Source organism: Lampetra fluviatilis, chromosome 43 (assembly GCF_964198595.1).
Source record: "Lampetra fluviatilis chromosome 43, kcLamFluv1.1, whole genome shotgun sequence".
NCBI classification, from domain to species: Eukaryota; Metazoa; Chordata; class Hyperoartia; order Petromyzontiformes; family Petromyzontidae; genus Lampetra; species Lampetra fluviatilis.
Genome location: NC_136317.1, coordinates 5,709,180 through 5,725,683, shown reverse-complemented (window position 1 = coordinate 5,725,683; position 16,504 = coordinate 5,709,180). Strand labels below are relative to the sequence as shown.

Below are 16,504 nucleotides of genomic sequence, written 5' to 3'. Positions count from 1 at the left end.
CATGTCTCGAGAAGGGAGCATCTTGTTTGTCAAGGGTTGTACATAGCGTCAAGTGACACGTAGCAAACACGTAGTGACACGTTCACACACACACTCGTTTTTAAATCTATAACTTACACAACGAATTAGTTGATTTCGTTTAGCCAGGTGAGAACTCAAGAGACCAGGATGAGTCTCGCTTGACTTGGGTCTCAAAAATGCCGAAAGCAAAACGAATGAAACAAATTTTGACTTAAAACTTTCGACAATTGCAGGAATTCATATTCTTGATTATTTTGGTAAAGTCATGTAGATAGAAAATCAAAATAATAAATTGAAAATAAAATAAAAAATTAAAATAAATTGAAAATATTAAAAGCAAAAAAAAAGTTACAGCAGTGAAGCAGAAACCACGTTCTCCTCAACGTTCTGGGTTCGGTTCCTGAAGAAGCTCTCAGCACGTGCAGTAAAACGTCGGACATCGTGCTGAACGATGCTCGGTACGTCCCGAAAACGCGCCAACCAGAGAGAGCGATAATCGGTGTGTTGAACTTCTCTCTCACCTTACGTAGCCAACCGTGCCAGTCAAGAGGTGCGGGGGAAAGTGCTTAGCTCCAGTGGAACGGACGGAAGAGCGTTCCAGACGGCCGCAGAAGCGCATCCGAAAGCGCCGCGCGATTCGGTGACCGTCTTTGTTCGATGGTCAGCCAAAAGCCGCGGCGAGCGCGTGCGATGTGTACACCGCGCAACGGTAGACTGTGTTGGCAAGGCCACCTCTTCAGTCACTCGTCTTAACAGCATGCATTGTCATTATTGTTGTTGTCCTATATCAACCTGCTGTTTTGTTCGAGTTTTATGTACGAATTACTTCTCGTACGATTGTTTAATTTGTCCAAACTCAAAATTTGTAACTAAACAATTTAATTTTACCAGGTAAGGCCCACTGAGCTATATAGCTCTTTTTCGGAAGCGTCCTGGCCACAAATGGATAGCTTAACAAAGTGGCTTATCATCATGTGGAAATTTATAGCAGCCAAATACACTAAATGCATGTTGATTCTAAATGTGGAGGGAAAATCCGGAGTACCCGGAGAAAAATCCACGATACCACGGGGAGAACACGCAAACTCCAAATATACAGCAGGCATCCGGGTCGGGTTCGAACCCACGACCTCCTGTATACCAGGCGAGGTAGTTAACATCTCGCCACGATGGCGGCTCGGGCTTGCTAAATAGAGCCCCGTCGCGTTCTCCCAGCTTAAACCAAATGTCGACGTTGTGGAGCACTAAACCGTGGATTATCTTCACTCTTGTCCTGCGCGTGACTTTCGTCTGGCTCAGCGGGAGGACACAGAAGCAGGTGTCGATGTACGTGCGCGACCACGGCAGCAGGAGGGTGCAGTTCGAAAGGTACGCTTGTGCAAGTCTCCATCGCGGTGTGCACTTAGCCTGGCACAAGCGCCGTTGTGACGTCAACGCCACCTAGTGGCGAATGGCCGCTGTTGTTGTTGTTTCAAGTTTAACCAGGTTAGAACTCAAGAGACAAGCATTGAGTCTCATTTGCAAGAGTCACCTGCTAGGGCATTAGTGGACGATGATTGCTATGTAACATCCAAATCGAAAAATTTGCGCTGTAACTTTTTTGGATTTACATATGTATGTGCGTGTGTATGTATGTACGTACGTGCGTGTGTATGTATGTGCGTGTGTGTGTACGTACGTGCGTGTATGTATGCGGTGGTGTAGTGGTTAGCGAGCTGCGCTACAAACCCAGCGATCCGAGTTCGATTCCCGCTCATGACCAGCACCAGGTGACAACTATTTAAATCGACCCAGGGCCTCCCCTCGGTCGACTCAAATGAGTACCTGTGCGGTGTGTAAACATCGTCACTGGGAAGACAAAGGCAGCCGGGCGTGTGCCGTGCCAACCTTCATAGGTGCTCGCTAACAGCACTTGCCCCAATAGTTTGTCAAGTCCATTTGGTGATTTGTATGAACATGCGTGTGTTTATGTATACATTTGCGTGTGCGTGTGTGTACATGTGTGTGCGTGCGTGTACGTTTGCGTGCGTATACGCGCGTGTGCGTGATGCTCACACGACTCTGCCCTGTGCTTTCGTGCGTTTCAGGAGGAGCACGAAGATGAGGTCATCTCAGAGCCATCGAGACATCCCTGCGAACCCCCCGCAGCTCACGGCAGAGCCCCCTAAACAGGTACGGCTTGCCCAGCTCACAACCGTGGCTCGTGCTGGAGGAGTTGACTGCTCGCGTACGCAGGGCACAAGGGGAAGCCTTTGCAGCAGTTGCGCGTCTTCACCGCTGGGCGGCGTTTTTGCCGAGTGGTAGTGCAGAGGTTGACGGTCTGAACCGCGCGGCCGCCCTGGTTAGTACTGCGCTTGTAGTAACCGTGGCGATGGCTACGCGCAGTCTGCTTCGCGGTGGAGTGTTGAAGATCCCCGTGCCAGGCCGTGTGGGCCGGCGGCAAGGTCGAAATTTGCCTATTCTCTTTGTAGTATGTGCCAAGTTCATAAAAAAACTAATTTCTTAGAATTGTTTCTTTTACCAGGTAAGGCCCACTGAGCTGCATAGCTCTTTTTCAGAAGGGGTCTGGCCACAAATGATGGTTTAACAAAGTGGCTTATGTAGAAATGTACAGCAGCCAAATACTCTAAATGCTTGTTGCTAAATGTGGAGAGAAAACCGGAGGACCCTGGAGCAAAATCCATGCGACCACGGGGAGAATATGCAAATTCCAAATATGCAAACATCATCAGGATCGGGATAGAACCTACGACCCCCTATATTTCAGGCAAGGTAGTGAACATCTCTTATAAGATTTAAAAAAAAGTATTCAAACCAGTAAAAAAATGTTCCTGCTCCAGTGAGCATTGAGGCAGGGCCGCGCGAAATGAAGTCATGGGGGTCGCGTCGAGCCCGCGCGTCCGTACGTTCCCCACCCCCCGCTTCACACGCACCGCTTCTGTGTCCGTTTCTCAGAGCGCGAGCTTCTCCGAGGGGGAGAGCGGCGGACACGTGTGGGACCCGGTGTCTCTCATCCTCGCCAAGGAAGGTTCCCTTCCGCCCAAGCAGCTGGAAACAACCAGCGACCAGCTCCCTTCCCCTACCGGCCGAGTTGGTACGGCCCAAGATGGAGGCGTGGCGACGCAGGGCTTGGCGGACGCGGGGCACGGCGGTTTGCCGCCCGCCGTTGTCGGCAACGGGCGCGGTGGCGGCGCGTCGAGCAACGCGGAGGGCAGCGATGTCGAGAACGAGTATGACCTCGCGACGGGCAGGGTAGCCGCACCGCTGACCCCTGAGCAGCGTTTTGGCGGGGAGAAGGCGACATCGGACGAGCTCTCTCCTCTCAGGTTCATTAACGGCGGCGGTCGGGCGGTGGAGCGGTTGGACAGCGACGGCAACAGCGTAAACTTAGGCAACAGCAACTCCAATTTGGTGGAAGAGTTTTTTGACGACGATCCCGCAGATATTTTGTTTCACGGCGGACAGACCCCTAGCGAGCCGGCCGGCTCGGCGGAAGGTGACGCCTTCCGTCTCTGTGGCCACCAGGTGGCCCTTACGGCCCTCGCGATGGAGGACAGCGGGGAAGGTTTCGATCCGGAGAGAAACGTCGGTAATGGGGAGCGTCTAAATTTGGACGTGCACGCCACGCCCGGCGAATACTTCCTAAAAGATAAGACGACCGCGTCTGGCTTTGCTGTGGGTACCGATAGCAGAGCAATGTTGAGGCACGCTTTCAGGCATTTGGACGACACGGATCCAAGAATTTTATCCCTTGATGGCACCTACAACAGCGGCAGAGTTCCAGAGAGCGACTTGTTCCTCGATTTAAACGCCGTCGAGTGCAACCGCGCGCACAACCTGGGCGCCGTCCCCAATGAGTTCTATAGCGTCGCCGACCACACCATGGACTCGGCAGCCTCCGACAGCCTGCCTGGCGAGCCGGTGAGCCCGGGCGTCGAGCAACTCGTTTGCTCGACGCCTGTGAAGCCGCTCAACCCTCCGGCGCTCCCGGCATCCGCCTACGAGAACGCGGACGGCCAACTCGGCCGCCTCGCAGAAAACAGCAGCAGCAGTAGCGGCAGCAGCAGCAGCAGCAGCGAATCGGAGTCGAGCAACTCCGACTCCGAGTTGGTCGTCGACGAGCGGGCGGACGCGTCGTCCAGCGGCCTTGTTATTGGAAACCCGCTGACGCTGCCGCCGATATCGTGCCCCGTTCTGCGGAACAGGATAGCGTACCTGGACGTTCCGTGCAATTACGACAGCGACGAGTGCGATGGCGGGTCGATTAACCTGAGCGACGAGGAGTCGGGGGGTCCCGTCGGCAAACGTCACGGCTTGAAGTGAGCCGTCGTTTAGGCACGGACGTGCAGGTTTCCTCCTCTCCAAGCAGCTTTTATCATCAACTCTTTTATTATTAACGCAAAATGTTAGATTTTTTTAAAATAACATGCCAGGTGGAGGGGGGGGGCGAAAGCTGGTAGAATTGGTCAACGCAGATTTGTGCTTATTTTAAAAGGCACAACGAATCATTGTAACCACTAAGACGCAACCACTTAGCTGCAGAGTTAATGTCAAATGACAAATTACGTTTTCGTACCCCCGGCTGAGATATACCGCACAGATGACCGGTTGGGCTACGGACGTGTGTGGAAGTCACTTGACTATGGCCACTGCATTAAATGCGACTACAAATTAACCATCGTTGGTTTTGAAGAATTGCTATTTAATTTATATTTTTTAACCGCCAGCAGAAGCGAGCGATTGCGGTTAACCACAGCAACCTTCAGATTGGGACGCGGTTGACATATGGATGGGAGAGTGGGGTAGGAATGGGCAGATGACCTCTCATTGAGCCGTGGAACCTCTCATTCGTTCTTCTTGGTCGGGTTTGGTGACTTTGTCATCATGGACACAGAATGTGACGCGGTCTTCTCGCGGCCTTCATCCGACTCATTGGCAACGTGTGAACGTGGATTTCTGGCGGCGGGTTTGTTTGTGAAACGTTTCCGCCACTGGCTTTGCTGAAAAGTTCTGCAAGTTTTCAGGCCAACACGTAGTTGTTTAATGGGGGTTATAATTCGAAGAAACCAAATCCACCAATTCCCCAGCAATGGCACCGCTTGCTTTGGCAGTTTTTACATGCTGCCGAATTCATGTGCTCATTTGAAGTTGGTGCTAACCCACTGGTGCAAGACGGTGTACTCTGTAATAGGTAAACCTTGTCGTTTCAGGTGTAGTAATTGCGATATATCTTTACGAAATAATTTTCCTCATGAATCCACGAGTGTAAAATGTGCTTTCAATCAGTGCAGCTAAAATATATTTAATCTTTATTTTATTATAAAACAGCTCTTGTTGCAAAAAAAAATGCTTTCAGGCCTGTGGCCTACATGGTGACTGTGTTAACAAAAAACTGAAATAAGCATTTTTTTAAATTGTAAACGAACCTGTAATTCTGTTATCTTGCATGTTTAAACTGCTTTGGTATCCACCACATGACTGTCCCCCACCCCCGCACACCTTGGTTAAACTAACTTAATTTGCATGTACAGTATAGAGTTGGGTACAAGGGCTTACTTGGGGTATAAGGCCTGTTTTGTCCTGGTGTTGACAGACCTGGCGTCATCAGCCATGATCAGTTTAAGGTCCACACATCGGTGTCCCCTAGAGGACCACTGCTTGTAGTTTTTGCAGCCCAACAGACAGGTGAGCACCAGGATATATAAATGCCTTTTACCCCACGTAGGCCTCTTACCTCTCACCCTACTATACATCTATACTTTTTTTGCATTGCCTGTATTGCTTAACACATTTTTTTCCGTGTCAACACGTGCTGTCACGGGTTAAAGTTCAAAGCTCTGCTTGGTCTGGTCTGTACACTTATACCTGCAACATGGGATGCTCGTTTTTTTATATATATATAAAAGGCTTCTCACTGTTATGATAAGCATGGTATTTAATTTGCTTATTTACCACGGTTTTGCCGGCGACACTGGGAATCGGATGCAACTTGATCGGTGCAATATTGAATGCTGCATGGCTGTGTCATTGCTTTAAAATACATTACAGAGAACGTGCATTCCTGTATTGTAAGCAAATACTTATTCTAATTTGGACATTAGAGATCAATTATTATAACAAAACTTAAAATATTGGACCAATAGGCCTCTGTCGCCTCGAAGCCTGCCTAATATTTTGTTGTTGCTTCGGATAACAACACGTGTTATATTTTGCTTAACACACAACACAATTTGACTTTGAAACGAGACTTTGAAAAGTGGTAGAAACCAAACGCATACATATTGACACCTGCTGAAGTTGCCATCTTGATTCCGGGGAAACGGGAACGCTTGCTTTGTTCGAAGCTGTGCATGAAACTCTGTGCATTGTAACTCCAAACGCTGTGCCGCTTCACTCGCACACGTGCTTCCGCTCCACTGCGGTCACTGACCCGCAAGTCGGTGGTAAACTTGCGCGCACATCATCCATGGGGTCGGCTCGTGCATTTTCCCCGAAGTGATCTCGGGTCTTCTCTCCGACACTGGACTCTTTGCATGGAAAAGTTCGCTCGAAAGCCAATGTGCAACCGTCTGCCTTCCCTTGCGGCGTTTGACAGCACGGTTTGTGCCTGCCAGTGCTAACAGCAGATACGTTCTATAACCCATAGCCAATAGTAGTATCAGCAAGAGCCCATTGACAATCCACTACTTGGGTGAAGGCCTCTTCGCCCATGCCAATTGTGAGGGTTGTGTGAGCAGACTTCACCACGCCGGTCAGTGTGGGTAGGTGAAGTGGGTGGGGGGCCCGGCATCGGTGTAGATATCGCTCGTCACTGATGTTAGCTGGGGCCTGTAATTTTACTTTTGTATGAGTGTGTAAATTAGCATGGCACGTTATTTTACCCACGTTGAAATGTTCAAGATCACGATGTCAATCCAGGTCGAAGTTGTTGATCCCAACACATAAAATAAAAATATAAACTATTTTTTTATTTTACCAGGTAAGGCCCACTGAGCTATGTAGCTCTTTTTCAGAAGCGACCTGGTTATCACAAATGATAGCTCGACTAAGTGGCTTATCACGTGGAATTTTTTAGCAGCCAAATACTCTGAATGCTTGTTGCTAAATGTGGAGAGAAAACCGGAGGACCTGAAGAAATATCCACGTGACCACGGGGAAAACATCCAAACTCCAAATATACAGCAGCAGGCATCTGGGTCGGGATCGAACCCACGACCTCCTGTATACCAGGTGAGGTAGTTAACATTTCGCCATCATGGCGTCCTCATGCGCTAGCCACGGGCTATTCTATAGCTGTATGTGTTCAAGTTTGTATTGCTTACAAATTTGAAGTGCATCGCTTGAAATACGTTTCTATCAATTTGTAGCACTTTTTTGTAGAAACGAGAATGATAGTGACTTTGATTTGTAGCTAAAGTGGTTTGTACAGTAGCTTCAGTGATGCTTGTTTAAATATGAGGGAGATGCTGTAAATGAAACAAAAAAACGCATTTAATTGCTCTGTTTTTACGATAATATTGGCAAGATGATTGAGTTAAATAGCTCCGCATCGAAGCCATTTACGAGTCTTAATTTTTAAACCCGCATTGTGACCTGCGCCTTTGATTACAAAAAAAAATAGCTTTTGGGGGAAAAAAAAAAACACACACTTTTGTTAATGTCGCAATTATTCTCGCATTGTTTTGTGATCTCCTTGTGTTTTTGTATGCACGGGTGCATGGTTTCAATAAACAAAACAAATAGATTCACCTGTTGTTGTTAAGCCTGGTTGGTTAGTCTACACGGGACACACACGCACGCACACACGCACGGTGTTCACAAAGCCTCGAGGGTTTCGGTCTGTTTGCGCATTTGACGGGCCCAGGTCGCATGCTCCCCCAGAATACGCAAATGATTTAAAAATGTGGCACAGTGGCTTAACTTTTGACGAGTGCTTGGCTTCAGCCGGATCATTCCGGAATGCTGTTTCAGGTATTCTTTAGGCATTCGGCTTATTTTGTCCCCAATGCTGTTGTTTATGTATTCATATGATTATCATAGGAATATAAGGTACAATACTGTGTTATATAATGTAAAATACAGTGTGAAATTAATCCTTGGTTATAAATTATTTCTACCAATCCCCACAATTTTTTTTTTAAATGCCCTCTTAATTGTGTGTCAATTACTGCCTAAATCTCTTAAAAAAAAATCCTCAATTTACGCAGACTTCAAGGCAAAAAACTATATAATTGCTGACGTTTTGGGCAAATGGCCCTTCGTGGTGCTTTATTTATTTCTTGAACAAACATCCCGCTTGTCATCTTGCCTTTCCCCGTCTCGTGTTGAGATTATTTCAGTCACTTTGCTGATATAAATTGCCACATGATCAGCCGCTTTGTTGAGCTATCATTTGTGGCCAGGTTTACTTCTGAAAAATCAAATAATACCTCGGTGGGCTTTGCCTGGTAGGATAAAACATACTGTTTCGTTTCCTTTGTATATTTTTAAGCGATTTGTCTACCTTTACTACACTTTGCCCTCCTCTCGTGTTTTTGCACTGTTGTAGCATTTTGACCCACTCCTAACTGGACATCTGCGATAAAAAAAAAAGCTTCATAGTTCCATCGGATTCCTCCAGTATGAATAGATATTCCGACTCTGACTCGGCAGGGAAACTCTGCGCGCCAGACTTTGGCACGCAAAGCGGCGGCCGCACAGAGTTTGTCGATGTCCATATCGGTTGGCAGCTCAATCTTTCTACTCGTCAACGAGGTTCAGAGACCCTCTGACCGTGTCAGGCACTGAGACTTCAAAAACACCCCCCCCCCCCATGAACGTTTTATCCGTGCAATCCAAGCACCGTAAAGCTGCATGTTTTGTCTCACTTAATTTGACTACGATTGTGTTCTAAAAGTAATTTGATCTTGCCAGCCTATGTTGTCATTGATAATCGATGCATATATTTGTTCTTTGGTTCTTTCGGTAAAGTCACGTAGAAATAAATTAAATAATAGAATACGACGTTTCGATTGCAACACAAGCAACCATCATCAGGTGCAAATGAATGAGAAAACAAACATAGTAAACTTTGAAATATAATGCAATACAACACACCTGGTTGATTACGTTCTTCCAAAGATAACGAAATTTGAGAGAGAGACAAAACATAAACACGGAGACACACAGACAGACACACAAGCAGAGAGAGACTCACACAGAGACAAACAAATTTAGCAATCTTTGGAAGAACGTAATCAACCAGGTGGGGTGTTGACTGTTGAGTTGGCCGACTCTCTGTGTTGTATTGCAAAATATTTCCAAGTTTACTATGTTTGTTTTCTCTTCATTTGTACCTGATGATGGTTGCTTGTGTTGCAATCGAAACGTCGTATTCTATAAATTAATTTCTTTCTACGTGACTTTACCGAAAGAACCAAAGAGTAATTCCTGCAGTCACGAAAGCTTCGAATCTAGTTTATATTTGTGCTATATTTTTCTCCTGTACTGCGGTTGTGCTCAGATTTAGTTTTATTTTCCTTTGTGCGTTTTGTTTTTATAAATATTTTTGTCATTATGGTGACACCCTTGGTCGCTCTTGCAAACGACGCGGCCCCTTGTCTCTCCCAAGTTCTCACCGGGCTCAACATAACGAACGATTCATCTTCGTATGAAGTTCAGCCGCAGCTCATTGCAGGGGGGAAAAACCTCCCAGATGAATTCAAAGACACGGGGCCATATCTGTTACATCGTCGTCGAACATTTTTGTTCAAACGAGGCCACAGTCTGTCCGGGACTGTGTAACCGCCACTCGCTGAGCATCAACAACAACTCCCCGCGTGGAACAGCCCCATCGATTATTTTCGAAGGAAGTTCCAAAGTCCGTTTCATGCCAAAAATAAAACTCGTAAAAAAAAACTCTTGCTGGTTTGTGATCTTTGGAAATTGGCCTTACCATCTCATTTTATTTTGGTGACTAATAAACGCCTTAGTTTCGTGGTAATGTTTGAAACTTACCCAAAAATTTTAGTTCTTTGTTCATTTATTGTATTACTTGATTTCAAAAGGTTGGAATTGATGGGTATTTTATTTAAACAAGTAATATTTACGGTAGAGTATTATATATATATTTCTTAAACAGAAAAGACAATGTTTTTACAGAGTAAAAACATTGTCTTAAATCTGCAATACACTCAGGGTCAGATTCACATTTTGACAAGATGGTCAAAACACATCATCTGGGCGATTTCCCCCATCATTGGTAATGGTACCCACGGCAATATTTCAGGGGGGGGGAGGCCTTTGTCCAGCAGTGAATAGATCCCACGGCTGATGACAACGAAACCTCGGCACGTTGCCACCCAAAAAAATATCTCCCGAAAATAAAACATCCCGGGAACGAGTGAATCGGGCCCTGAATGTAGCTTGCCAACGGCACGCAATACGTTCCGCCGGCAGCAGTTCATCAATTAGTGGTGATTAAACATTTAATTCTGTGTGTTCAGACCAAGGCCCCGATGTTCTGGTGAGTCGTCCACGACCTCCGGGGGACCCGCAAACCGAGCCGTGGCGAGTCGTGTCCCAAGCGGTGGCGGTGGTGGCGTCTACGTCGCCGCTGCCTCCGTCTCCCACCGGGACCGGGGCAGCTACGGAGCCCGCGGCAGCGGCACGGGTGGAGGAGGAGGAAGAGGCGAGAAAAAAGGTGAGTTGGTGCGGAGGAGGAGGAGCGGTCTGTTGTAGTTTCCGTCGGATAAAGAGGAGGAGCCCTTTGCGGGGGATGGAGGGAAAATGAAAAAGGGGGGCTTTTGAGAGAATCGTACGATGCACGCCCTCGTTCCGTTGCCAACCGTGCCACGTGCCACCCAGACGTCGAACCCGTCGGTGCAATCGCGCCTTGCGTAACCCGTGTTTACAAAGTGGAAATTCCTCAGAGGCTGTTGTCAAGACAAAACTAAAACGGTCGGTGATTTCCTGCTCGAATGAGATTTATGTAGTAAGTGCTCATCTATTCGCAGCCCGTAGTGGAACTCTCACATTCCTACGGCAGTGGGCGAGTTTTTCAATACTGTCGGCGTCTTCATAACATCGTGTGAGTGGTATCGACCCCGGAAGGATGATGGACCGAGTCATCCCCCAACTAGGAATTGAACTTTGCAACTCTCCGATTGTGAGCCGCTCGCTCTCGCGCTCAGCCACGCAGGGCTGAGATTAGGAAGAGGTGTAGACCTAAAGCCGTGGCGTTGAAGAGTCTGGCAGCTGCCAGAGAGAGGGCACGGCAGTTCAATTGACCCTAAGCCTCACAATGTGGCACAGTTTGGATTTACAGAACGTGTAAATGTCACCGCATTTGCGGCCGCTGCCCAAACAGGAAAAACGTAGTCTAGTCAGTTTTGAAACTGCACAGCCAGAATTTAAGTATTTTCTACTGATACACATAAGGTGCCATTGTTGAAGGTAATTGTCTGTAGTTTAAAGTGTAACACTTATTTATGGAATGCGTCAGTGGTTTGACATTGACAGTGTAGAGCATTTATCCCTTTCCAAGAAAGGTGGACAGATGATCAGAATTACAATCCTAATTAGTTGGCATGCTACGGGCCAACTAAAAAGCCACTTCGTGATAATGACGGTAATGTTTAATCCACATAGTTAAAGTGTCTAAAGTGTATGTCCGAAATCATGCAACTGCCCAGCAAGGAATTATGGGTAGAATTCTACACACAAGAGAGGGAATTGAGACACCTAATAGAGAGAGAGAGAGAGAAAGAGTCATCTATGTGTGTGTCTGTCCTGCTCCAGTGCTGATATTTACGTACCGCACTTTGGCCGGGAATTAAACTCAGGTGGCTGGGTTCACAGTGCGGTGCACGAAGCACGACGGCCCAAAGCGGCCGGGGCGTGGCGCTGGCCACACGAGACCCCCCCTTGTGTGCCGTCCCGGCCTTCATAGGTGCTCGCTAACGAGCCACTTGCCCTAACAGCCTGTGCAAGGATATACGCGTGATCTTTGTGTTTTTTTTAAATCTTTGTGTGTCTTGCCTGACAGCGGTGCCCAGCTGATAAGGCCTACTTCATCGCCAAGGAAATCTGCACGACAGAAAGGACCCACATCAAGGATCTAGAAGTCATCACGGTGGTATGCGTGCGAGAACATCCCATGCGGTGGACACAGGGGCTTAGGTCCCAGCGGGTCTAGCCAGGTCAGCATCCCGCACCCGGCACACCACGTCCTGAATACCTCTCGCTATGGCAGTAGGCACTACTAAGTCACGTGCCACCCACTCCATTCTACCAATGACCCGGAAAAAAATTCGGTGAGAAAGTAAACCCTGGTTGAGCACATTCACTGCAATTTGAATGACCAATGGTGGTGATTCAAATAATGGAAATGATAAAGCGTGTTTCAGTGAAGTTTCTAAAGGGCGAAGTAATTTATATATATATAGAAAGCAAAACATTAAGTTTAACTCGCTGAAAAACTCTGCTCAAACTAATTCAGTTGTTGACAAAAAAAAATTGACCGTTAATCTTCTGTGCAAATCCTGATCAGCTGTGAGTGTTTTGCCCGTCAGTCCTGTGGGATGGGTCAAACAAGCGTTACCTTGCAAAACATTGGCAAAAAGGTCGTAATATGGATACACTTGGCGCCCACCGTAGCAATACGGAATTTCCACAAGTGGTACTCAGGACTGCACAACCGAGGTGAAGTGTTTACACAGAAAAGCCTAAAAGCGAGGCTCGGAGCGAATCTTTTTTGCTTCTACGACCAACGATTCGACAAGACGGATCTTGTTTTGTACGCGGGTAGGGAATTCAAGTAGCCTCAGATCGACTGCACGGGGCGACCAGCAACACATGCTGGGCAAACGAGTCTCGAGTAAGCAAGTCACGTGGGGTGTTTTTTTTGTAGGGCGCCGTGGCTTTGCCGCGGCTTCAAACGACGCGTGACAATGTGCTTAAAAGCACACCGCAGCCTTTGTGCATTTGCAATGGGGGGGGGGGGGGGGGGGGTGAGTGTAACAAAAAAAATAATAATCCCACCACCCATCAGCAGTTCGTGAAGAACTGCATTGTGGCTCTCTTGTCTTGGGGTCATCATCAAAAACGCATTAGAGAAAACGCGGCCAACCGGCGGCAGCAGTGATTGACACCCCAACTGAAGACCGGGTTTCGTCCTCATTGTGACTCGTCAACACAGAATGGTCACCAATGCTCATCGCTGCACAGCCCGTTTCTGACAAACCGTGCAAGCTACTCTTAGATTGAGCAGAATTTTACGGCGAGCAAAAACTTGCATGCTTATTGATGTTAATGTACCCCCACGGTCAACATCTAATGTTAGATACGTTGTGACGTTGGGAATGACGGTGATTTGACTGCGCGTTGCGTGCGGTGTGCAGTGGTTTTCCAGCTTTCTGGGCCAGGAGAGCCCCATGTCCAAGGAACTTTCCTCCAAGCTCTTTTCGTCCTTCCAACCGTTGAGCGACTTCCACCGAACTTTCCTCAAGGAAGTGGAGACCAGGCTCACTCTCTGGTGAGAACGTCTCCAGGACGCGCCAACGTTCATCGCGGCTCCACCTTTTGCCCCCCCCCCCCCCCAATTCTAAACGGAACTATTTTAGATTTGAAACTTTCGTGACTGCAAGGATTCATACTCTTAGTTTTTTCGGTAAAGTCACGTAGGTAAAGAATGAAATTAAAATTAATAAAAATAAAATAAGCTCCCCCCCTCTCCTCCCCCTTAACTTGTATTTAAGAACTTGCATCTTGGAATCCCTGCCTCACTTGATACAGCAAATCTGGCTGTGACGGTCCCACCTGATGACGGACACTTGTGTTGCCTCCGAAACGTTGTGATTTTTATTATTTTATTTTTATTAATTTTCATTTCATTTTTTACCTACTTGACTATAACGAAAAAACTAAGAGTACGGAACTATTTTATTTTATTTTTACCAGGTAAGGTTGACTGTTGACCTTTTTCGATTTTTTTCAGACACGACCTGGTCACAAATGATAGCTCAACGAAGTGGCTTATCGTGTACAAATGTATCGAAGCCAAATACTCTAGAAACGCATGTTGATTCTAAATGTGGAGGGAAAAACCGGAGGACACGGATACAAATTCACACGATGCACGGGGAGAGAGAGACACGCAAACTCCAAATATACATGCGTCAGGGTCGGAATCAAACTCACGACCTTCTGTATACCAGGCGAGGTAGTTAACATCTCTCCACCGTGGCGTTCAATTCACCCGGACTGCGACCGACCGATTTCTTCCAATCTCAGAAGCCAAGTTGGGGTCGTGCCTCATGAGTACTTGGATGGGTGACCGCCTGCATCAGGGCTTGCCAGGTGTTGTAGGCGTGCAGGCCGGTGAGGTGTAATCAGGAGGTAGCCGTGCTGATGAGAGTCGCCCCCTCGTATAGAGCAGAGTGGTTCTGGGTTTCTCCAAGTTCTCTGGTTTCTTCCTACAAGACAAATGTTCATTAAGTAAATGTGATAAATAGATGTATGGATAATGCACAAAGATACCCCGTCTAGCCTCTTCAACAGATTGTTGGGGCAAGTGCTGCTAGCGAGTAGCAGCCTATGAAGTCCGGCATGGCACACGAGGTAGTGGGTGGTCAGCACCATGCCCGGCCGCCTTTGTCTCCCTAGTGTCAAAGTTTACACACCACACCTGCTACTCATTGGAGGCTGAGGCGGCCATGGGGAGGCCCAAGACCAGTTCATAAAATCATCACGGTGTTGGTGGCCGTGAGCGCGAATCGAACTCGGGTCGCCGGCAGAGGTCGCAACCGGGTACCTGATACCCGTACCCTACCCGATACCCGGCTACCCGTACCCAGCCGGGTATGGGTACGGGTACCCGTTTGCGACCCTGGTGCGGCCGGGTACGAGTACGGGTAGACCGTGAGTCACTGGTGAGTAACCGTTTGTCACTCATTTCCCAACGTCTTGTCTCTTCTCACAATTCAAGTTCCTAGAATCAACCCACCCGCGCCTGCAACATGGCTTCATCCTAGAGGTCACAATCAGGTACCCGATACCCGTACCCTACCCGTACCCGGTCAGGTACGGGTAGGGTACGGGTACGGCCGGGTACGGGTACGGGTACCCGTTTACGACCCTGGTACGGCCGGGAACGGGTACGGGTAAGGAATCAAAACCCGTTTGCGACCTCTGGTCGCCGGGTTCGTAGCGGAGTGCAGCGCTAATCGCGAGGCTACCGCTCCCGTGCGGTGCGACACCGCTGCGTGTGAACGTGCAAGCGGGGAAGTTCCATCTCCCCAACGTCGCGGGTTCAACGTCTTACATTTATTGAACGGGTTCATTTTTGACTTTGTTCAGGGAAGGCAAGTCGAATGCCCACCTCAAGGGTGACCACGAAAAGATCGGAGACATCATGCTGAAGAACATGCAGCTGCTCAAGGTTCGTTCGTCGAGTTCGACTTTTGCCCGTGAGCAGGCGACACGATAGCTGATGTCTGGAGGCTCCTAGCTCAACGACGTGTAGCGATTCATAAAACAATTGACATTTGATTCTTCAGCGTTATATACAACGTGCTTCGCATTACGAGACGAAGCGTCCGTCCGAAACTCGCAGGACTGCCCGCGGAAGCGGCTATCACAGAGCTACGTCTGAGGTCAACTTCAAGTGACCTCTGCTCCGCACAGCAGAGAGGCAGCAGCGCTTTCCCCACCCCGCCCTGCCACCCAGAGGAACGTCTGTCACCTCACAATCGAACTGATGTTCATTTATTTACGGAGGCCCTGATGTCAGCAGTGACGTGAGCAAGCAGGGAAACCGCCGCCACCACCAATACGACGACGATGATGATGAGCGTTCTTATTAAACCGTTGAGGTTAAAGAGGAATTTTAAGTCTGGGCCTTTCCAGAGGGCGCTCAGTTCCACCTGCTCGTGACGACGGCCCAGACCGACACTCACAATAATTAAATCCTAAACGTTTAATCCGGCTTGTCGTGACTAACGTATACCTTTATACATTTCTTATGATTGGCAGGGGCAGGCCAAAAAATACTTGATGAGGAAATGAAACCCTGAATATACACCCCCCCTCCCCCTTCTTCCATTGACGTGTCAATGCACTTAGATATCGTTCTCCGATCTTCTCCTATCTTCTTCCATTGACGTGTCTTGTGACATGCCCCCCCGCCCCCCTCCGATTATTTTGCCCCTTGGGAGGTGGCAACCCACGCTCTTGCCACCCCTCTCTCTCGCCCCCCCCTTCCCCCCCGCTCCGGCCCCCCGCCCCGCAGAGGCTGGTGTGGCCGCTGTGCGGGATGGAGCAGCTGCTGCGTGGCCTGGAGAGCGAGGTGCAGGCCTCCCACAAGCTCGCCGATGCCTGCCGCACCTTCGAGCTGCAGCGCGTGTGCCACCTGCCGCTGGGCGGGTTCCTGCTGCGCCCCCTGCAGCGCCCGCTGCACTACCGCCTGCTGCTCGAGCGCCTGTGCAAGCACCACGCGCCGGACCAC

At 48.5% G+C, this 16,504-nt stretch overlaps 1 protein-coding gene across 1 annotated transcript in view; it reads left to right on the top strand.

Moving 5' to 3' along the window:
• LOC144946912 (FERM, ARHGEF and pleckstrin domain-containing protein 1-like) overlaps positions 1-16,504 on the top strand; it is a 97,114-nt gene that overhangs the window by 54,353 nt on the left and 26,257 nt on the right. Inside the window, exons 11-18 of the mRNA XM_078875980.1 lie at positions 1,321-1,389; positions 2,109-2,193; positions 2,977-4,342; positions 10,506-10,702; positions 12,047-12,136; positions 13,401-13,534; positions 15,358-15,439; positions 16,289-16,504. Coding sequence (XP_078732106.1) covers positions 1,321-1,389; positions 2,109-2,193; positions 2,977-4,342; positions 10,506-10,702; positions 12,047-12,136; positions 13,401-13,534; positions 15,358-15,439; positions 16,289-16,504 — 2,239 coding nt within the window. The remainder of the gene's footprint in view (positions 1-1,320; positions 1,390-2,108; positions 2,194-2,976; positions 4,343-10,505; positions 10,703-12,046; positions 12,137-13,400; positions 13,535-15,357; positions 15,440-16,288) is intronic.